The 24722-nt window shown below is 38.2% G+C and overlaps 1 protein-coding gene across 1 annotated transcript; it reads left to right on the top strand.

Moving 5' to 3' along the window:
• The first annotated feature begins 8452 nt into the window (after window positions 1–8452).
• On the top strand, window positions 8453–12291 carry LOC131365019 (uncharacterized). The gene is made up of 5 exons (XM_058408585.1): window positions 8453–8661; window positions 8948–9292; window positions 10702–10839; window positions 11270–11334; window positions 11614–12291. Exons 1-5 carry the CDS (start codon window positions 8619–8621, stop codon window positions 11740–11742), a joined length of 720 nt encoding a protein of 239 aa, XP_058264568.1. The 5' UTR covers window positions 8453–8618; the 3' UTR covers window positions 11743–12291.
• Window positions 12292–24722: the final 12431 nt, after the last annotated feature.

Below are 24722 nucleotides of genomic sequence, written 5' to 3'. Positions count from 1 at the left end.
TATACTCTTTCTTTGAAAGAAAACATACTGTGTACTGACTTTATACACTATATGGCCAAAAGTATGTGGACACCTGATCACACTCAAATTTGTCTGTGTATAGATTTACATTTTCTTTTCACTGGGAATAAAAGACCCAAACACTGTTCCAGCATGACAATGTCCCTGTGCAAAAAGCAGCTCCATGAAGGTGTGTGGAGGTGAAGGTTGGAGTGGAAGAACTGGAATGTCCTGCACTGAGCCCTGACTCTGACTCATCCCCAGTGAATACCTTTAGGATGAACTGGAACTCGAGTCTCCTCAACATCCCAACATCAGAGCCTGATCTCACTAATGCTCTTCAGCCAAATTAACACAAATCCACAGAGCTACTGTACTCTCCAACCTTCCCAGAAGAGAAAAGTGAAGATCATTATAACAGCTAAGAGAGGAGAATAAATCTGTAATCGGATGTTCAAGCACATGATGGTGTGTCCACATACATAATCACTGAGTAATTAAAGAAACTGGATGTGATGTACTTTAAATCTGAAGTGGGATTATACCCCAGATGGGACTGCAGGGCAGCACAAACACACACAGATTCATGTATAGGGTTAGTTTAGAGTAGCAAATCTTCTGAATGGCATCTTTTTGGAGGTGGACGGAAATATATGACAGAAGAAACCTAAGGAGAATAGAGGAAAAAGATACACAGAAAATGCATAAAAGGTTTTTATCTAAGGATTTAAAACTTAAACTCTAAATTCTAGAATTGTGAGCCAGGGTTGTCCAATCTCTCTACACACAGTTGTGCATAATCAAGTACACAATATAAATAAATAAATATCTTTGCTAACCACAAATAAAAATGATTTTAGTTTTAAAGTAGTACAAGAACGATAAGGTATAGAACATTTCAAAACATTTCCACCCTGCCATGGTCAAATACAAAAATAAATGAAAATATATTTCCTGTGCATTTTGGTGACAGAACTGGAATTTTCTGAGAGACTGAGAGAGTGTCTTTTTTCTCAAAAATAATGAAGGCACATGAGGAAAGATTTATAAATAATGGCTTTTCATGAGAAAATGTTGTTTCAGTTATGTTTATAAATATACTACAGTATTATTTTTCCTTGGCCAAATCACACATTTTATTGATTTTAAAGAGAAAAAGGGGTAAAATCTATCAGCAAAATATTTTAAACATGTTGAACTCTGTCATCAGCTTCTATAGTAATGCCTGACCTTTCCACGATAATACTTATTTATTTTGATCATATATATGCCTACACAAGTCTTGTCTATGAACTCACAGGTTTAGGACTAAAACAAAACCTTGTGTGAATAAGGCTGCATGTGTTGGTTATAACAGATTCATAAAAATTCTAGTACTATTTTTCATATAATAGAAATGACCAGCCAAATCTTTTGCCAGGACTCTGAAACAAAGACTGAGCACCTGAGTGCCTGTATGCTCTGCTTAAGCAGGAGACCAGGTGTGGCTCATGATACCTGATAACATCAGAGTGGTCCTGTGCCTCCCTCTGGTGGTTGAAAACTCAGCTCCAAATCTAATCAAATCACTTTATTATCACATCATGGTAATGACATATGATACATTATTGTGCAGTACACACAGTAGACATTGCACAGTATATTACAGTGTGATATGCATAACATTGCACAGGTATAAATGTGATGCACAGGATGAATGTCATGTCATACGCACAGGCAGTGTACAAATACAATGAAATCACAGATTCTGGTGAGTTGTAATATGCGGTGCTTTCCATAGTTAACCGATAAGTGATGTTCTGTGTACTCTGTTAGTTCTGGGTGTTTAGCAGTCTGACAGCCTGGGGGAAAAAGCTGTCCCTAAGGGCAGCAGAGAAAGCAGCTTGTGTCTCGGATGACTGGAGTCTCTGATGATCCTCTGGGCTTTCTCACACAATGTCTGATTTAGATGTCCTAGAGGGAGGGAAGCGCACCTCCGACAACGTGGCAGGCCGTTCGTACCACCCTCTGCAGTGCTCTGCGATTAAGAGTGGTGCGTTTGCCATACCAGGTGGAAATACAACCAGCCAGGATGCTCTCCACAGTGATGAATGACCTGAGGATGTTGGGGTTTGTACCAAACTTCCTCAGGTGCCTGAGGAAGAAGAGGCACTGGTGAGCCTTCTTCAACACTGCGTCTGTGTGAACAGTCTACGTGAGGTCTTCAGTGATGTGTATACCAAGGAACTTTATACCATTGAACTTGACACTTGATAAGGCCACTATTAGCTCCTTGGTCTTGTCGCTGTTGAGAGAGAGATTGTTCTCTTTGCACCAGCGTCTCAGAGTGCGCACCTCTTCTCTGTAGGCTGTCTTATCATTGTCTGTGATCAGGCCTACCAGCACTGTGTCATCAGCAAACTTGATGATGTCATTGGAGCTGTGTGTGGCCATGCAGTCACAGGTGTATAGGGAGCACAAAAAAGGGCTGTGAACGCAGCCTTGCAGGGCTCCAGTGCTGAGGATGAGTTGGGAGGAGACATTGCTGCCTATTCTGACCACTTAACACCTGCCTGTTAGAAAGTCCATGATCCAGCTGCACAGAAAGCTGATTATACCTAGGGCCCGGAGTTTCATGAGCTAGGTGAGAAAAAGCAGTGTGGAGGGAGAAGGCAAAGGCATCATCAGTAGAGCTGTGGTGCAGTATTCAAACTGAAGTGGATCTAGTGACGCAGGCAGCACAGAGCAGCAAGTCTCTGACCAGTCTCTCAAAACACTTGCTAATGATGGGCGTTAGAGTATCAGGGCTCCAGCCATTTAAGCATTAATTTTGGTTTACTTTAATACAGGCACAATGGTGGAAGCACAAAGGAACCACTGATAGAGAAAGGGAGAGGTTAAAAATGTCCATGAATACACTTGCTAACTGGTTCATGCATGCAGTACATGGCCCAGAATTACGTCTGGAGCTGCATTCTTATCACCTGTTGGAGGGATCGGGTTCAAGTCAAGAGTCAAGTCAAAGAAGATTTATTGTCTTTTCAGCCACATATAGCTGACACAGTACATAGTGAAATGAAACAACTTTTCTCCAGGATCCTGGTGCTACATAGACAACATACAACATATAACTACAAAACAGAAATAACAACACAGAGCTAGGGTAAGAAAGTTTGTCCTAGCTATATAAAGTGTAGACAAGACAGTGCAGAAACAGAAAGTACAAAAAACAACACAAAACAGTAAAGGACACATAGAGCCAAAAAACATGTGCAACAGAATAGAACGTGCAAACTAAAGGAACTGTAGAACCAGTGATATTCAAAAACATGCTTGTAAACATATTTATAGCCGCAGTAGGTGACAGTATAAAGTGACCAAAAATAGCAGTAACAGCGGTTGAATTAGTGCAAATAAAATGTAAACATTTATAGTGTCAGTTCACACGTGAGTGTGTGTGAGAGAGAGAGTTGAGTAACAGTAAATAATGTAACTGTAACTGATTAATGTCCTTCCTACAACAGCAATCAATGGCCCATGAGGAACTATTAGGTCAGTGTAGTTTCTAAGGTCATTATAGACACTAATTCTTTGCTGTCACAAGCTGACAGATGAAATGGCAGATCTGTGACATTGTGAAAGTCCCCATGTGGCTCTGTCCATGGCTGTCTCCATGGACAGAACAGTAGAATTAGAAGAAGTAAAAATGAAAAACTGCAGAGATACGTCAGAGCTCACAATACGGCAGTCAGTACCCACAGCTCATGGCCACAGGTGAAAACAGTGTTTTGTCTGCAGACCAAGTACAGTGACTGCAACCCTGCTGTAGCTGACTTCATCTGTTTGTCTGGCACATAATATTTTGCTATTCCTTGTGAATAACATCGCAAGATAATGAAAACTCTCTTCTCACCTGAAAAATCTTGAAGTACTAATTTTCATTCCAGACACCTCAGATTTAGCAGCACAATGTTCAACTGCATGTGAAAGGCCCATTTCAGGAGCTACAAAGAGAACAATATCATCTACAAATAACAGGAATGTTATCTTTCTAAAAATATGGAAACACTTGTTTAAATAAATTATTTATTAAACAAATTACTACCTGTTAACATCATTGGCTCACACACCTGTCAAATAAAATCTCTTGAATTTCACTGGTTCATTTGTTTAACTTCTTTATCACAAAATTACACTAGACAACAATTTTACAATTTACAAAAAATGTTGCTATCATATAACTGTTTGGATATTTAGAATCTGAATAAGTGCATATTACTTTCACCCCATGGTTTAGTATGTTTATAGTTTCCAAGACAATGAGCAGAAACATTCTTGATTGCCTTCCAGGCAGCTCACTCTAGCCCCATTAGTAGCGTGTCAGGAGTACTGTACAGTTCCTTGCCAGACCACCAGGGGGTTTATTTATGTATCAATTTTGTTCCCATGTGGGCAGTGCCACACCCTTTCCTAATGTGTTTTCCCTTGATGTGCTGCTCTATATATGTTTGTCCTGCTGTCTTGGTTGGGGTCAGTCATTATATTCATGTATGTGGACTGGTCGATGTAAGGTTGCATGTGTGCCAAAAGGCCGGAAACTGTGTTATTCAGGTTTTGTTGAGGTTATTTAGGTTTCATGTTATAGTTATGGATAATTTCTATTATATTAAATGTAAGTTGTGTTAGGTTTTTTTGTTTTGTTATATAAAAGCAGTGCACATACTCAATCCCTGTGTTAGGGTCTGATTAGCTATTGCGGGCAATCGAGCAGATGGTGGAGATCCGGGTTTGATCCACGCCATCACAACATCTGTCCCATACTTTACAGATATTAGCATAAGTAGCAAGCTGAGAAGGTTGATCAAGATTGTTAAATGTTTCACATGGGAAAATAGAACACAGGACTGTCTGTATGCAAATGTCAAAGATGCTTATAGAGCCACTGCTCTACCACCACTTGGTAATTCAGATCACAACCTTGTTTTTTTAACACCTCAGTATGTTCCTGCAGTTCAAAGGCAGCCCGTCTCCAAAAAGACATTGAGGGGGTGGACACAGGAAGCCAGTTAGACGCAGCAGGACTGCTTTGAGACCCCAGACTGGAATATACTCTGTGAACGACATGGGGATAAGATTAACAGTATAACAGACTGCATCACAGACTATATTAACTTTTGCCATGACACCATTACTAGTACTAGAACCATATACCTCTGTCTGAACAATAAACCTTGGATCACCAGTGACCTGAAAGGTCTACTGAACAAGAAGAATGCCTTCAAGTCTGGCGACAAGAAAAAAATTGAAAGGATACACCGGCAACTGAAGATGAGACTAAAGTGTAGTCAAACAACATCAAGGACATGTGGATGGGCATAAAACAGATCACAGGCTTCAGTATGATGGACCATCAGCAGGGGGACAGCTTGGTCAGAGCTAACAAACTGAATGTTCTGAACTGAGTGTTTTTAACAGGTTCAGCACAGGATCTCCTGCTGGGCCATCCCACACAGGAACAATCTTCATACCCTTGCAGACACCAAACACACATCTACAGCAACACCACACAAACTTGCTGAGTATCCCTGACAACAACCCCCCCAATGCCTACCTCCACTGGACCAACCACATCCTATTACTTGACTGTAATGACCAACCAGGTGAGAAGACAGCTAGAGAGACTTGATCAAGGGAAAGCTGCAGGCCCTGATGGTATTAGTCCCAGGTTTCATAAGTCCTGAACTACTAAGCTGTCTGGTAAGTCTGAGGCAGGAAGGGTACTGGTGTAAATCATCTTGTCTAGTACTGATACATAAGAAAGCCATCCCCATCTGGCCTAAGTGACTTCAGATTGGTTCCTCTGGCATCACATGTAATGAAGGTGTTGGAGAAACTAGCTTTAGCCCACCCAGTCCCACTAGAGATACCTGCAATGGACCCACTCCAGTTTGCTTACCAGCTTTATGTAGGTGTGGACGATGCTATCATATATCTTCTGCAGCGTTCTCACTCACCCCTGGCTGGTGGCTGTGGTACTGTGTGTGTCCTGTCCTGACTTTCAGTACAACTTGAACTTCATGTCACCTGCAGAATTTTTCAATGACTCTGGATAACATTGTGGACACGTGCACTATTACCTGCTCCTATGTGTGATGAAGACCAAGGAGATGGTGGTGGACATTAGGAGAACTAAAACTTTGATTAAGCCTATAGCCATTGTGGGCGAGGAGGTTGGAGTTGTTGATGACTGGACTAGAGGACCCACACTGGCATTATATACAAGTAGCAAATGAGCAGCATCAGTGCCAGGAATGCCAGCAGGATTAACAAGCTAACAAGGCTAGATCTATTATTGGACACAAACTGGGCAGTGAGAAACAGGAGATCGCAGAACAAACTGCTCTCAAACTGTCTCACCCACTCTAAAATACACTACAGTCAGCAGAGCTCATTCTCCAAAAGACTCATTCAGATTGGTTGTCAGAGAGAATGTTACAGGAGCTATCTATCTGTCTATCTCTCTCTCTGTGTATATATATATATATATATATATTCTTTTCACCACTGCTGCTGATGAATAAACTATCTATTTGCCAAGTTTATTCTCTGTTTCATCATTTGTGAAGAAGATCAAAGAAGATATGATGGATCATGATAGATCAGAAAGTTCACAGGCAATGTGTCATCAATGTGTCATCCTGCTTGATTTGAATGAAACCTGCAACCACACAGGCCCTTTACAGAGAAGATTGCACACCACAGTTTAGCTGCTGATGAGCAGGATGAGGGGAAAGTGAGGGGTATGAGAATCCTGCTGAGTAAACAATCCATAACTCTCCACAGTAACACTGGTTCAGAAAGAAAATGGGCAGCACAGCCTTTTGGCACACTTTTAAAACTGCCACAATAACAATATTTAAACCTACTAGGCTAGATTTAAAAAACAAATTGAAATACTTATTTTATTGTGTCTGTAAAACTGCAAATTCCTGAGTGTCTAATTTTATATGATCCATGAACCACCACTCTGGAGTGTGACATCCAAAATAAATCCAAGGCTGAACACAGGCACCACCCAAACTCAATTTGTTGGTGTTAATAAAGGTGTAAATGGCTATGCATCTTGGCTGTACACCTTGTGATCAATTTATTCAAGGTGGATGTTAATACCAGGTGTGAACAGGGCCTTAGTCACTCAGCAGGCAGGCATCACACCCAGTGTATCTGCAGATACTGCTGATCATTTTTAATAGGCAAAGGGATGTCATGCCAAATATTGACTTTATTGTAGTGTTGTTTACTGCTATTTATAGGAATTTTCTTATGTATTATCTTGCATATTGTCCCATGCATTTCTTATGTTTCCTTGTAAAGTTTTATTTCTTTTTTATTAATAAAAAAAACACATCAGTGCCTTCTCAAAGTGCAACAACACTCATATAAAGTGTCATATGTCCAGACATTGTCTTGGTTTAGCAAGAAACACTTGCCATGGTAAATATTTTTCAGCCACACTATGCAGTTTCAGTCTCTTTTGTGGTTTTATTGTTTGAAATGGAAATTTGGTGAAGCATGTAGTAGAGATGCTGAGTGCTTTTCATGTCTGCTGAGGGCTCATTCTGTCTGGTAAAAGGTAAAAGACTGAGGTTTGAATATTTCTTTTTTAAACTGTTTAGCCAAACATTTTTTGCTAACTTCAGTCATGGGGACTCACATTTAATTGTCTTGAATGTATGTATGCACTTTTTACTACAGACACTGACACAAAAAAGTGCAACAAATCTGTAAAATTAGATCCCTAATGTAAAGCCAGTGGCAACATAAAAAAGAACCAGACTAAAGAGAAACCAGATTCAAAAGGAACTTTCCTTATTGTGGGTAGTGGGATTATAAATAATTACAGTAAAGATTATAAATAAATAAATACAACTGTACTAGACAATAGACAACAATGAAATTTTTACCAGGGTATCTTCAAAAACACAATGGAACAATTTATAGATCATCATTGAAGAAGGCAAACAGCAGCAAGCCTCGGGTGGTTATGATGCAAAATCCCATATAAAGCTTTCTGCCAGGGTCATATTCTACAAAATAATCATTTGGATCTGCTGACGGATAAATGAATAATCAACAGTAGTAACTGATTTTCTTTCACATATTTTTTCACGCATTAACAATTCATATTCTGCCTACACTGTTTTCACTGCACATCCCTGAGATTCTAAGCCCAGTATTTCTCCACATCAAGTCTCTCCCAGGTGCTTGTTAATTAATTGTGTATATCTATAAATCTGCTGTGACTGGTTGGAGTAATGTGGTCATTAGTGAATTGACTCGGATTGTGGATTAAACTGCATGGGTTCATGAATAAATGCAGGCCATTCCACAAATACCTTCTGATGCACAAATGAAGATGCAATAAGAGGGCTGGGTCTGTGTGTGCTTTCTGAGAATTAAAATGGGACTAGTCAGCAGCTTATTGGACACCTTGAGAAAAACAGGATGTAGAGGCTTGTGGCTGAAGCGGCTAACAGGAACTTGACACACGCAGTAGGAACAGAGACATTTTGACCTATCTACGTAATTTCAAAAAAAGCATCACTTGTCTATAGACCACCAGAACATCACAAGGAGAAATGGCCCAACTCCTGAGTCTTTATATATTACAGCTGCTGTTTGGTGAGTTCTCATATATAAACCACATAGTTGTGACCCATAAAGAACTGTTTCATTGTAGCACTGAGAGAGTGAATGGTATTATGAACTTGAATGTCATTAGTCCTGAAGGGGATATCTAATCATTTTACCATAATTGTAACCGAAGACAATTTGCTAATTATAACATTTTAAAGCCAAATGATTTGATGTACAAGTTAACTGAGGTAGATATTAGATATGTCCACACTGATTGAAAGATTAAATATACAGTGATGATGGACCTCTTAACATGGCGTTGATCTTCCAGGTGTCTTTTGGCCAAGTCTCCTTCAGTTCGCTTCAGCTGATCATGTATTTGTCTATCCTGGACAGAACATCACCCTGTCCTGTAACATCACTATTTATAATACAATATTTTGGTATCAACTGAGATCTGAGGAGGTGAATCTCCTGATATCTGCTAAACAAGGGAAATTGAATAAAAAGTTTCTCTTCAGTTATAATGTGAATGAGAGTCGATTTGGAATAACAGAAAGCTGCAGTTTAGTGATTTTTGGTGTTGGAGAGACAGACCTGGGATTTTATTATTGTGGAGATCGAAAGGATGAGACACACATTCAGTTTGGGAAACCCATCAGACTGAATTTTACAGGTTAGTGAAAATACTTTCTTCAGTATGAATATTGGTACTGTCTTATTGGATATTTGTGTACTTGATTAATATAACAATTTATCATATAATTAAAAACAATTTTCATTTTTGTTTTAATGGATAATCTGGAAAATGTATTAAAGGCTTGGAAAGAAATTAAAAATTATTTTAGAATAAAACTGTAGATTTTAGACAACAGTATAAGTCGTATTTTTTCAGACCTTTTATTATATCTGTTTACGAGGGGTTTTTCTCCACACACTTGACTGACTCTGCTGAAGCTGAAGATTCCTTAAAAACATCGTTTGACAAAAAAACATTTAACAGAAGTCTGTAACTTCTAAAGATAGTGGAAAACTTTTAGTTTTATCCAAACAACTAACATAAAATGTAAAAGCATATAGATATTCTGCAAAACTAGTCAGTCCATAAGTATTGGTACACTGCATCAAAAATTGCCTAAACATATCTAAAATGGTCACACTGTTTGATATTTTTTTGCATTTAATATTTAGTTTTTTTAATTAAATAATTCTAGTTCTGTAATGTCTATCAAGTGTACATACATTTGAAAAGGATCCTTTAGTTTATAATATTATTGGCTGCATTTCCTACTTCTTTCTGGAAGCGATTGTTTTCGATGTCGCTCTCTTAGTATATGTCGTTTTTAACTACACCAGATTTTATATTTTCATATTTTCATATATATATATATATATATATATATATATATATATATATATATATATATATATATATATATATATATATATATATATATATATTACCACACTTTAACAACCAGTTATTTTCTGTGTTGAAATTCAAATAAAAGTTAATTTTACACAATGCAACATGATTTTAATACCCCACTGAAAAGGTACATAATAATGGGGGACATTTCCTAAAAACTGAGAACAAATTTAAAACTATAACACACACCAAAAAGAACCAGTTTTGATTCAGAGTACATAATTTATGTAAATAATAGTTTTTCCAAATGTTATTAAACAGGTTACTTTTTAATGTACAATTTTTATTTTCTAACTATTTATAAAAGATTGGGTATCTGTTTCAGCTGTTTTACTCAAACCCACTTAAAGAATCATAGTGTGTGATGTTTATTTTGCTCATTTTAGAAAAAAGAGAAATGTTAGTTGTCTGTAAGCACTCACTAAGTGACCAGAATAAACTGAAAATTGGTGTTGTTTGAGCAAAGGAACCAACATGAAAGTCACATCAGTTGGTGTGCCGGGAAGCAAAATTGTAACTACTAGATGTCTGAAAGAAGGTGAATTGCTGAAAGAGAAAATAGATAAATGATTTTTATATACAGTGTAAGAGTGTATTTCTCAGGTTTTTCTCTGCAATAAACTGATTTCTGTGACACTATGTGTTATGTATTTCAGATGACCATGACACCTTGCTCAAGCCTCCAGGCACTGAGCAGTCTACAGGAGCAGAGATCTGGATTATAAGCACTATGTGTCTGGTCTCTGTCCTAATAAACCTCATCTGCATGTGTGTGTTCTGCTGCAGGTTCACAGGTGCAGTTATTTATCCAGATCATCTCTAATTGGGCATCATTCTGCAAAAAGCTGGAAAATAACTATTTAAATATATTAGTTCTTTAAATTCACTAGTAGTTGTTTATACATGAAGATGTATGAAGGTTTCCCCATTCAAACTCACCTGCTTATTTAATCCCAAAACCACTTTTTTCCTACCTTACTAATAAAGACAGAGTGGAATATAAGAACCAATGATGAAAATGAGTAGGGTATTAAATAACCCATGCATAATTAACAGTAATTCAGCAGCAGCTCAAAGCCACTACTAGCTCATACATATTTTAGTGGGTCATCTAACATTGAAATTTGAATCAATAAAAAGAGCCTGAATTTTTGTTTTATACAAGAATCAGTGTTTAATTTAGAATGTTTTGTAACTTCTAATTGAAATTCTTTTCCCTTTCAGGAAGGTCAGTGTCATCATGCAGCTGTTGCAGTACCACCAAAGATTCCACTGAAAAAGTGGAAAAGGTACTATTGTTTCAATAATATGAATTTATTTTATTACTTTTTATAAGTAATAACAACACATTTAAAGTCAAAAGTGAAGGTTAAACATATTGTCCTCAGATTAATAATTAACTTTACAGATTATTTTAAGGTCTTTTTTTTCTGATTAAATCTATTCAATTGAAATAATCAAGTGTATCCACACAGACATTATGTGAATATGTTTGATAAAATGTTATGAAATGAAATTTTTGATATTGATAAAAGTTTTTATATATTGTTTTTTTTCTCACTCAACAGGAGGAAAATATTCATTATGCCAGCATCCAATACAAAAGAAGGCCTAGAATGACTGCTAAGAAAAATACATCATCAGATTTGGACAGTGTGACCTACGCAACAGTCGCCTTACAGCCTCGGAGACACTGACCAGTACAAGGTGTTAAAATTTATTACATCATTATAAACACATCATCATACTGTATTTTCCTGCTGTCTTTGTTCTTAATTTGTTTTCTTTCTTTTTTTTTGTTTGTTTTTTTATTTTTAAATAAGGAAATGAGTTAACATAGATTTCTGTGGACATGAAATTAACTATTGTAAATAAATCATTATATTTTTAATGAACACAAATTTTACAAGAATCACCTGGTTATTTAGATAAATAAATACAATACAAAAGTAAACAGTTCATCAGGGCTATATAGGTTTTACCTGATTCACTCATATAAATAAGATGAAAAGCTGAGATCCTGGTGGAGATAAAATGGCAGTGAGAAACAAGATGAGGTGTAACACATTTTATGCTGCATAAAAATATTCTGTGTATGTCACCACCGAGTCTCCTTTTACAAACCTCTATAATACTCCATATGTAACTTAAAAATCGACGTAATGCCCAGCTTGATGCTAATGTAAAGTGTATACATTATGTATATGTACATAAAGTGTATAAGTTAATGTATATGTAAAAATGAATAAATTAACTGCATTGACATGAAAAAACAGCAGTTGTTAATTATTTATACATTAGATCAAATCAGAAAAAAACAAAAACAATAATGTTTATGTAATATAAGCATGTGGTTTGGGTTGCAGTCTAAATATTTCAGCCACATACTGTTAAACATTAGCCAGCTGACATTAGCTAGGGAAAAAGGTTCTTGAAGGTTCTTGGAAGCCCTTTTGAAAAGGTACATACACTATATGATGTAGCTTTAGAGACTCAAACCCTGTTCCAGCATGACAATGCCTCTGTGAACAAAGCACGTCCATGAAGACATGGTGTGAAGGTGAAGGTTGGAGTGGAAGAACTCGAGTGTCCTGCACAGAGCCCTGACTCTGACTCAACCCCACTGAACACCTTTGAGATGAACTGGAGCCAGTTAGTATCTGATCTTACTTATGCTCTTGTGCTGTGCCTCTGACTAAATGCTACTGGCATGGTTTAATAAGTGGTTCAACAAGGTAATCAGTCAGTATTTTGTCTGTATCCTCTGACTTTTCTGTAGCCCCCCTGACATCCAGCAGACTGACTAGCAGGGCTGTGGATCTAAAAAAAACTAGCCTGATAATGACAATAAAATGTGATGCTGAAGTTCAGAAAGTCAATTACAGCATTGGAAAACACTTTATAATAACTGCATGCTATAAAGCTGAATTAATGAATCATTTAGAAAGCATTCGATTCACGTATGTATATATATATATATATTTTTTTTTTTTTTTTTTTTTTTAAAGTGTGTGGATTATTTCATGTGCAGCATGTGCGGTTATCTAATCTGTACATAGAAGTGTATTGTTGTTTTCCCCCAGGAAATAAAGAGACAACTCTGTGGTCAAAGGCCTATGTTCACACAAACGGAAATGTACACTTTCCATTACACTGTCTATTATCTGATCACAGAATCTACTTTTTACTAGGTTTCATTTCAGATTGCATCTGCAAAAGTTTTTACTTTCAGCTTGACACCAAGGTTTAGTACAAAAATGACAGCAAACAGATAGAAATGAGAGGCATAAAGAAAAGAGAATTCACACTCCCTGATGCTACATCTGACACATTAAACCACAGTGTATCATGTATGCAGTACAGGAAAAGAGTGAAACTACACAGGTTGTGGCTAGAAACTGACATTTCGAAATAAACACAAAGCGTAATGCCTGGATCTGAAAAAAAAAACACCCTGTAATGATGCACAGGACATCGAGCTATTGTGGTTGCCAAACTTTCCACTCTAAAATACAATGCTGCTCATCACATTATATTCCACTTGTTATTTTGTACTATCTACTTGACTCGACTAGAATTTCTGTACTGTATATTACTGATTCTTTGCTGCTGCTTGGAAGGCAGAAACTCTCATTAAAAAACGAGAGGATATACTATCAGCAACCTCATCTACCTTCATCTGTTGTCTCAGTCTATAAAGCAATTATTGAAGAAATGGACTTGCCCCACCCTGCGATGGACTGGCAACCTGTCCAGGGTGTACCCCTGCCTTTCGCCCTATGTGTGCTGGGATAGGCTCCAGCAGACCCCCGTGACCCTAATTAGGAATAAGCGAGTATAGACAATGGATGGATGGATGGATGGATGGAACCCAAAGGCACTTTCCTTACTTCCCTCATCCAGTATATGGAATTCTTTTGCCCAGGAAAATTTCTTGGTTATTGGATGTGTTACCCAGCAATTGGAGAATTAAAAACAGCAAAGTGGAAGAAATTGCAACAACACAGTTCTTGGCTTAAATGCATTCTCCTGTCCAAATCATCTTAACTGACATCTGAGACTAGTCACAAGGAAGACCTGCATCAATGCTCTCTCTGTTCTGGCACCTAGGTGGTGGAATGAACTTCCCCTAGATGTTTTATCAGCTGAGTCACCAGCAGTCTTCAAACAACTTCTGAAGACCTACCACTTCCTGAAGTACCTTAGCACTTTAAAAAAAATTGGGTCGTCTGTGGTTTTTCTTAACATATTAGCTCCCCAACACAGTTGTTAGACGGATTGAGTGAAGTACTTTTAGATGTATTTATTGATAGACTTCAAAGTATTCTGAAGGTTGCTCTGGATAAGAGTGTCAGCCAAACACCATAAATTTAAATGAAAGTGTAGGATAAAGTGTGAACAAAACTTTTTTTGTTCTCAAATATTAATCATGGACTGCCTTCATAACCTCCATTCTAAAAAAGGACCATGTACTCATCACTCCAGATATATAGCGACACAGATATATCAGATATATAATAATACGCACCTCAATCTTTATCTGATTCAGGAACATCATAAACTACAGCAGATCAGTGCTGAGTAGCAGTTGCAGTACTGTGTGACAATGTCATATGGTCTGACATTCATGGTCACAGCATGTGAACAGTTCCAGGCTGTTCTAGAGAAGCTTGGAAGAATACAAAATAAGTGCAGTTTATTTGTAACCATATAAACTGTGTACACCTTCACCACCTTCTGAAATCAAGCCAGAAGTCAAAAGTGCATTAAATTAAACTGATTTTACTTTAGAAGGACTGAATAAGAACATTTAAAAGTGGCTTATAAGACTTCATCCCAATGTAAAGTATATAATCATGTAAAAATAAACCTGTTCATGTGATGATCTAAATTGTTATTTATCAAAATGTTCTAATTAATGTTTTTTTATATTTACCTTAACACATTGAATAAATTCACATTAATCCAGCAGGTGGCAGCAGAAGGATATGGTACATGTTCTATACTCCTATATTGCTGTAATCTACCTCACTAACATCCATCCATTGTCTATACCCACTTTATTCCTAATTAGAGTAACAGGGATCTGCTGGAGCCTATCCCAGCACACACTGGGCGAAAGGCAGGGGTACACCCTGGACAGGTCACGTATACACAGACAACCACACACAGGCAATTTAGAATTACCAATCCACCTAATGTACATGTTTTTGGACTGTGGGAGGAAACCAGAGTACACAGAGTAAACCCACACAGGCACAGGGAGAATATGCAAACTCTACATAGAAAGTCCCCTGCCTGTTCGAACCCGGGATTCAAACCCAGGATTTTCTTGCTGTGGCAGTGCTAACCACTAAGCGACCGTGCTGTCCCCCTCACTAACTAAGCTTTTATGTAACCTGATGAATTTCTTCAAAGATGGGTTTAGTGGAATGTATGAATGGTGTTGAGATCGGGGGGAGCTTTGTGTTCACAAGACAAAGAACAAAAGTTTTCCTAGGACTGTCATCCCCATCTCTTGGTCCAAGAGTTTTCGAGTGAGGACCCTTCTCTTGAGCCATCTGTCCTTGGTCAGTGGCATAAATCAAGAGGTTTGTCAAACAATAAGAATCATGTTTTATTTCTGCTGATGACCCTACGATATAGAGTTTGAATAAAAAAAGAAACCTTAAAGAAAATTAAGAAAAAGAAGAAAATGTCTGGATTAGCAAAACTAGACAGATGCGCTTAATTTATTTTAAAAAAGCCTATTTTAAAAAAAGCCTTGAAATAATAATATAAAAAATAACACATATACTAAATCAAAATCAAATAGCAAACATCATACTAAACAATATATTGGCACCCATCTGTAACACTGAATTGTGTGTTGTGTCAGTTCCAACTCCAAAGTAATGAAATCACAGATCTGTCTCAGTAACTCAATATACTGCACTGACAGTAGCATTGGTAATTTAATTGTTTGCACTGGTTCACTTTTTTATATACAATACTGCACTATTATACAGTGTATATATTTATCTATCTATATTTTCTAGAGTACAATTTTTAGATTTTGTTATATTTTTACTTTTATTTTTTTTTATTGTTGTGCACCAACACACCAAGGTGTAACATGGAGGTGGACACAGGCTGAGTGGAATCCATACGCTGTGTTTTAATAGATAAAAGAACACAGAAAACAGTCCAGCAAACAAATTTAAAAATCTTAATCCACAATCAGAGTCGGTAATAGCAAGCAAAGTATGGAAGTATAATAGTGCCAAAATTCCTGAAAGCAAAATAGCATATTGAATCACATGAACTGAATAAAAACGTGTCACAAAAAAAGGTAAAAAAATTTGCATTTTTCTGCTTTGAAATTTGACCTGAATGAAAAAAATCCTTACAGCATTTACAAAAAAATACAAACTTCATTATTTTCCAACCTCACAAATTCAGGTTGAAAAAATTCAGGCATTAATATTCAGGTCGACAAAATACGAGCCTTCAAATTCAGGACGAAAAATTCAGGTCTTAACATCCAGGCTATTACAGGAAGAGCAATAGATTGCCGATTTCTCGGGCCTGTGTCGCAGTACACTTGTGCAAAGTGTACATCCTGCTCCCTGTGCAGTTTACTCCGAGGGGACTTGTAATTAACCTGCAGTGGAAAAACGGCTCTGAGGAAGATTGCGCAGGGATTGTGGGCTGTAAAGACAATGGACCAGGGGGTGAGCTAAATTAGTTTTATTAATTAACAGGGCAGTATGAGTTATTTTAATCTAATATTAGTCTAAAAGAAAGTAACTTTGCTTATTGACTACCATTGTGCCAAAGACACAAATAACAGTACAGTAAAATAATTCATACTGCCCTGTTAATTAATAAAACTAATTTAACTTACCCCTTGGTTCATTGCAGGGGCGTTTCTAGGATTTTAACAAGGATGTTTAATATTAAACACAAATTAACACAAATAGTATGCAACTTTACAAAATTTTATTCAAACTTTTTTTCTGACTCCTCCCATCATTTCAGAGTCTTGCTAATAAAACGGAGCTCATTATATTCATACTTGACTTGAGTAAAAACGGTCAGTTACCATACTAGTATTTATAGAGCTGAGAATTCCTTTTTCAACTGACAGAACAGCCAAACGATGGAGTCTGTTCTGGTCCAATGTTCACCTAAACCATGTCTGTATTTTAACTTAAATACTGCATTAGCTGAATAATAGAAAGTCATGATGTTCAGTCTGTAATGTCTTAGTGCTTTAACAGTTTATATTTTATTTAGATCTATGTTTAGGCTTATTTAATTTAAGGCTTTTGTACGTCTTAGGTATTAAATAATATTCCTTATGTCACGGGGTTTCAGAATCAGAGACAGTGGGCCTCCTTTGTGACACAACATACATTTGTTAGTAGACTTTTATCAACTGTGTTAACATTAAAAATTAAAAGTTAGACTATTATCTGAAAAATAAGATTGTTGTGTTTTCTGACAATTTTTTATTGCTGTTGCACTCAAGGGCTGTAAGGTATTTTATTCATGTGGTGTGAAAGTGGCACTATGCAGACCAACAGGTGTATGACATTAAAATACACTCTCGTGGTATTTTGGCCTGTGTGTGTGTGTGTGTGTGTGTGTGTGTGTGTGTGTGCACGCGTGTGCAGAGAGAGATGTCAAAATCGTGTACAGTAACCAGCAACAGTGCTCAACTAAAACTTACAACATTTACTTAATTCCTCTACACTCCGCTGGCAAAATTCGAGATAAAACATTCGGGGCTAGATTACATTTTAATACTTGAATTTTTTCAACCTGAATTTTAATACTTGAATTTTTTCAACCTAAATTTGTGAGGCTGAAAAATAATGAAGTTTCTATTTTTTTGTAAATGCTGTAAGGATTTTTTTCATTCAGATCAAATTTTAAAGCAGAAAAATTCAAACTTCTTTTTTGTGACACGTTTTTATTCAGTTCATGTGATCCAATATGCTATTTTGCTTTCAGGAATTTTGGCACTATTATACTTCCATAGCAAAGTATCTAAAACACAGAAGAACAGTCAGCACAGCAAAACAAAACCAAAAGCGCAAGACAAGAAAAACACAATAGTCTATTAAACATAAACAAGGTTGGTACAACATGAATCAATCGAACAAACAACAATGAACGGCTTGTTATGTACCGTGAGCAAACAATACTTTGCACGGAGTGCAACATGTGTTCTGTATTTATATTCATAACACCAGGAAGAAAACTTGAAACAGTTCAATATTCAGGTGAGGAAGGAGGTGAGCACAGCTGGTGGAAGTGTTACAGAACCCCCTTCCTAGGAGCACCTTCTAGTGTTCTTCTCCTACAGGGGCACCCCTCGGGGTGCTGACTGACTGAGGTGGTTTCTTTCAATGAGGGAGGGGTCCAGAATGTCATCTATATTGACCCAACTCCTTTCCTCGGATCCATAGACCTCCTATGGTAGGTACACACGTGAGCCATCAATGTCCAGGGTTGGAGGTGTGCTTTGTTTTGAGTTGGGGAAAGAGGTGTGGTTGATAACCCAGTACACATTGGAAGGGGATGAGACTGGTGGAGAAATGAGTTAATCAGAATTAGAAAGAGCTTTATTGCCAAGTATGTCTGCGCATACAAGGAATTTGGAATTTACAAGCTCCAGTGCAACAGACAACAGAAATACACAGACAATTAAAAAAAATAGGATAAGAAACAGAAATACACATATATAAATAGAAAAATAATGGCTTGGATGTGAGGGGTCCAGAGTGATTTTCTTTTCTGGTTATCTTGAGTTGAGTTAAGGAATTTTCAGTGTGAACTCGTGCTCATAACACTAATGTACAGATAATGAAACTGATTATATTTTTCAGACTGCAAAGAGTTTCTGATGAGGATTTCAGAAATGCAAAACAGTTTGTCAAAGTTACAAAGATTCTTTACACTTCAACTCTGCTGAATGGAGCCCAACCTTGGGTCAGATTTTGCCAATCTTCAATAAACTCCAGCACCACTTCACAGTTAATGATGAGGACTCCTCCTTCACAAAGACCATCAAGGACACCATCTGAAATGACCTCTCAAAAAGATACCAGATGAATAGTGTAATTCTATCGAATTCTCACTTGTTTTCATTAGGATTATTCAGGCACTTATGCTGTTTTTCTCTTGCAGGATGGTAACATCAGACAGTTCTTGGAGGAGGGCACAACCTTAGATCCTAGATTTAAGTCAAAAGTGGCAGATGAAGTGTGGACAAGACTGGAGGGGGAGCTGATGAGAAGGACCTCAGAAAAGGTGTTAATTGCTATTGGTAATCTCCTCTTGAATTGTAGATAATTATATATGACCCTCATATTCTATTGAATGCAGACTCAGAGTGAGCAGACAGAACAGGGACACAAAGAGAGAGCAGATGACCATGACGCCAGCTCATCCAATGAAGACGGTGTATCTGCAGTAGCAACACTGGTAAGAAGATATAAAGACATTGTATTTTTTCCCATTTAATTTTCAGAAGAAAATGAACTTGTTTGCATTTACCCTGACATTGTTTTAATTTTTTTCTTTATTTCTTTACTTAACTGTTCCCAGAAGAGGCCAAAGCTCTCTGCCCTTGAGGAGCTCTTTGCTGTAGAAGACATGACAATTGAATTAAGAACACCAACCACTGTCAGCAGCACTTCAGAGAAGATTAAGACAGAGGATAAATCACCACAGATTACTTCCATCTACGCTGTCCTCAGTGAGTCCAGTAACCTGATGGTGGGACATGAAGGATACCCTGCCAATGCTTTCTGATTTGGCAACAGGGTATCTCTGTGTGCAAGCATCATCCACAGTGGATGATGAACTGCTGAGTTATTTATAGATCTTAAGATCTAACACGTATTGACTTAAAACTGCTTCAACTTAAAAGATAAAAGATTTGCACTGATATATTGTGTTGGTTACATTTTGTTCATTTGTGCTTTTTTGTTTCTTTGTGCAGTGGCTCAAGAGAATCTTTCAATCTGTAAAAAAAAAAAAAAACTGGAAAAAAAAATAAAACCAAAGCTTCTCTTAGGTAATGTGTAATGTAAGATGGATTTCATAAAATTGATATCGAAAAAAGTATCGTTCAGGAACCGGTATCAGAGTCAAGGTACTGGTACCAGTATAGGAAATTTTTGAATGATACCCAGGCCTACTGTCCACTGCAGAGTCTTGCGATCCAAGATGGTGCTGTTCCCAAATCAGGTAGTGATGCAGTTGCTCAGGATGCTCTCAGTGGTCCCTGTGTGGAACATGGTCAGGATGTGGGCAGGGAGATGGGCTTTTCTCAGCCTCTGCAGGAAGTAGAGATGCTGCTGGGCTTTCTTGGTGATGAAGCTGATGTTGAGTGACCAGGTGAAGTTCTCTGCCAGATGAACACAGATCTCCACAGATTGTCAAAAGCACCAGATTCCTTGGAGGATCCGTCAATTAACAACAGAGAATGGCCACTATGTGCTCTCCTAAAGTCAACAATCATCTCTTTAGTTTTGTCAACATTCAGACACAAGTTGTTGGCTTTATACCAGGCTCTTAGCTGTTGCATGTCCTCTCTCTATGCTGACTTGTCGTTTTTGCTGATAAGACCCACCACGGTCGTGTCATCTGCTCTAACTTAACTTAATGATTTGGTTCGAGCTGTGCGTTGCTGCACAGTTATGAGTCCGCAGAGTGAATAGCAGTGGACTGACCACACAGCCCTGAGGGGTCCCAGAGCTCAGTGTGGTGGTGTTGGAGATGCTGTTTCTGATCCAGACTGACTAAGGTCTCCCAGTCAGGAAGTTCTGTATCCTGTTGCAGAGGTAGGTGTTCAGGGCCAGCAGGCTCAGTTTCTTGATTAGGTGCTTAGGGAGGATTATAATTAAATGCTGAACTGAAATCTATGAACAGCATTCACACATCTGAGTCCTTATTGTCCAGGTGGGTGAGGGCCAGATGGCGGGTTGTGGTGATGGCATCATCTGTGGAGCAGTTAGGACAGTATGCAAACTGCAAGGGGTCCAATGAGGGTGGTAGCTGGGTCTTTCATGATGGGTGTCAGTGCAACATGACGATAGTCAATAAGCCAGGAAAATGTAGATTCTTCGGCACGGGGAATGGTCATTGTCTTGAGGCATGTAAGAACAACAGCGCTGCTCAGGGAAATGTTGAAGATGTCAGTGAAGACATCCGCTAGCTGTTCTGCACAATCCCTGAGCACTCTGCCATGTTGTCTGATCCAGCAGACTTCCGTGGGTTAACTCTGCATAGAGTTCTCTTCACGTCAGCCATGGATAGACAGAGCACCTGGTCTGTGGGAGGAGGGATGGTCCTCCTCACCGCTATGTTGTTCTGTACCCTGAGCCAAGCGTAGAAGTCATTCAGCACATCTGGGAGGGAGGCATCACTATCACAGGCAGGTGATGTGTTCTTGTAGTTTGTGATCACCTGTATGCCCTGCCACATGTGCTGTGAGTCTCCGCTGTACTGAAAGTGGTTGTGGATTCTCTGGGTGTGTGCACATTAGCATCTTTTTTGGCTCGGGACAGTTTGGACCTGGCTGTTTTTAAGGCCGTCTTGTCCCCTGTTCTGAAGCAGAGTCTCTAGACAGAAAAATGTACAGAAGGGTTTGTTTTTAGTCTAGCATGGACATCCGCTCGCTTTCCATGCTTCCGCGAGCACTGCTTGTGACATATTTTCTCCCAGCCACAGGCATGAGGTGACGCCAAGGACTGAAGGCCTGGTCTTTGCAGCAAGCCAAAGCTGCGATGTTTTTCAAGTACATCATCATGCAGCTTGGTACTTGCATGATTTCTGTACTGTAGTAGCATCTGGCAGTCGTATGCTTGAACACTGCTGTCTTTGGTATCCATGCACTTTGATATTCGCACTAAAACACACAAATAGCACCATTTTGGATACAGAGTGGCCGCTGCATGCTACCACACCACCAGCTTGGACCTAGCCCTTGGGTACCCAGATGGGAGCTGTGGGTTCAGGGCTCTCCACCAAGGTGTATTGACATGGTAAACTGATGTTGTTTGAGAGAAAACTTAATATCTTTCTCTTTCTCTCTCTACCTTCTCTGTCGAGCTATACACCCCACTCCTGAGCTCCCAGTGTTTCCCAGTTTCCAGTGTGACCGCTGCCCTACCCCTGGTCGGAGTCTCGCCGCTTGATGGTGCCCACTGATGCTGTGGATGGATCTGTGTGGACCAGGAGACACTTGGGGACTTTCACACCATCACAGATCTGCCATTTCATCTGTCAGCCCGTTACAGCAAAGAACTAGTGTTTATAATGACCTTAGAAACTACACTGACCTAATAGTTCCTCATGGTCATTGATTGCTGTTGTAGAAAGGACATTAATCAGCTACAGTTACATTATTTACTCTTTAGTGTCACCCAAATGAGGATGGGTTCCCTTCTGAGCCTGGTTCCTCTAAAGGTTTCTTCCTTTCCATCCCAGGGAGTTTTTCCTTGCCACCGTCGCCGTCGCCACAGGCTTGCTCATTAGGGATAAAATAGTCTAATTATAGAATTTAATAATTTATTCTTATTTCTAGTTAATTAGTTATTTTTATTTTTTATTATTATTTTTCATTTTCCCCTCCTCTTTCTCTGTTTTCTTCTTTTGTAAATCTGCTTTGAGACAATGTTCATTGTAAAAGGCGCTATACAAAATAAACTGAATTGAAATTGAATTGAATGTTGTCCATGCAGTGTCTCTGGCAGCTTGCAGACAATTTGCACAGTTCTTTATTTTTCCATGAGATCACAGGGTCATGGGCCTGTAGCCATAGAAAACACAAGATAATGGCAGGCAAGGAAATCACGAACAGGACGAGGTCCTTTGTGTGAAACAGTCTCACACATAGAATACCAGAAAGAGTTTTATGGGTAATAAATCCATCACCGATCAATTGTCCACCGCCGTGATTTTGAGAGGCATAGTCCATGGGACGGTGAGCAGCTGAAGATCCTCAAACAGTTTTCGATGTATTAAAACTGGACTGCGGATCCTGATTTCACTAAAACACAGTTGTTGTACTTGTAAAAACGGACTGTTTGGGCATGTGTTTAGGCTCACTTTGACAGAGAGATAACCGGGTTTCTCGGGACATGCAGCATAGCAGTGGCTGGCTTAATATATAAATCAGGTCAGGCCTTTTCTCAGAATTCTGAGGTGGCCTTTTTAAATGCTCTTTAAATACAAAAGGACCACAGATTTTACAATCATTCTAAAACGTCTACATAAAAATTATGAAACCTGAAAGAATGTTGTGGTGAGACCAAGACCAGGTAATATCAGGTCCTCTGCTGATTGTGATGATTTCCTAGACCATCACTGTGTAGATCACACAGGTCAAATCAGTAGTGTGTTGCAGACTGACATCCTGCAGAGAAAAACACACAAACAGCAGAGATCTGTTTTATAGTGTAATGTGGAGTTTAACTAACGATGCTTTACTTTAGTAATGAGAAGACACTCATTACTAACACTTCAGTCCTGTTAAATAGGATTAATCAGGAGTGTGGTGAATTCTCATTTTAGTCATTGCTGCTAACACCACTTGAAAATTCCATCCACATACAGTTCAGTGCTATAGTTGACCTACTGTAAATAAGAGTATTGGTGCTGGATTCATTCATACATAACACACACACACACACACACACACACTAGACATGTGCACTTGAAAGGTAACATTGCCATGTAACAGGAGTGATAAGGGAAAGTAGATTTACATAATTATTGTTAATTGGGTTACATTTCCTACCTTGATTTCTGGAACAGAAGTAATAAATTTATCTAAGGATGCAAGTCTATTTGCATACAGATTATACAGTACATGACTGAGATATGCAGGGCTCCAATATAAGAGCAAGTACAGCCTTATACTGATTGGTAAACTGCACTATGTTTTATACATGTCTTAAGAAATATGGTGGACATTTGTATTAAATTAGCATTATTTCCCTATGTTTTTCCATCCTGAAAATCTACAAGGCCTTATATGGTTTGTAGGACATACATGACATATATGATTGAAAATAAAGTAAAATTATGCAATTTGTATGTGGTTTTTGCAGCATATATGTCCCTTATAATATTCTGTTAGAACAGATGAGAATCAATAAGAATTTTTAACAAACCTTTTTCAGAGGGGCTGTCCACTTTTTTTTTTTTTACCTCAGCATGGGTTCATACGTCATTAATAGGATGTATTAGCACGCTATTGCTAACTGACTAAAACTACAGCGATACCGTTTTTTTGTGCTGTTTGCACTTGACCAAACCGGTTCCTTCCACTGTTCCTGAGTGAAAATAACACATTTTACAAATACAATCAAACTTTCTGTGAATATTTACTACAAAAGACAAACCTTACCTCAGAACTCAAAATGACGCTCTCTCTCTCTCTCTCTCTCTCTCTCTCTCTCTCTTCCCCTCAGAATTTCGCGGGCGCGCGAGTTGCCTTGGTAACGCAGAGAGCAGTGGCGCGAGCCGTCACTAAAAATATTATATTTTCTTTAACGTTAGATAAAGAAACGCCGTCAATCATTTTCTGTGTCGAATAGAGTAATAATAAAAATAAATAATCACCAGAACGAGAATTATTATTTCTTCTTTTAAGTCTCGAGTGACGTCTGTAATT

Source organism: Hemibagrus wyckioides, linkage group LG14, assembly GCF_019097595.1.
Source record: "Hemibagrus wyckioides isolate EC202008001 linkage group LG14, SWU_Hwy_1.0, whole genome shotgun sequence".
In the NCBI taxonomy this organism is placed as follows: Eukaryota; Metazoa; Chordata; class Actinopteri; order Siluriformes; family Bagridae; genus Hemibagrus; species Hemibagrus wyckioides.
The sequence above is the reverse complement of the archived record's forward strand: the minus strand, read 5'-3'. Positions and strand labels throughout refer to the sequence as shown.

Coding starts and splice junctions, on each gene's coding strand:
- LOC131365019 (XM_058408585.1), top strand. CDS start 8,619: ATGGCCCAACTCCTGAGTCTTTATATATTACAGCTGCTGTTTG. Junction 8,662..8,947: donor TATATTACAGCTGCTGTTTG/GTGAGTTCTCAT, acceptor TTGATCTTCCAG/GTGTCTTTTGGCCAAGTCTC. Junction 11,335..11,613: donor CCACTGAAAAAGTGGAAAAG/GTACTATTGTTT, acceptor CTCACTCAACAG/GAGGAAAATATTCATTATGC.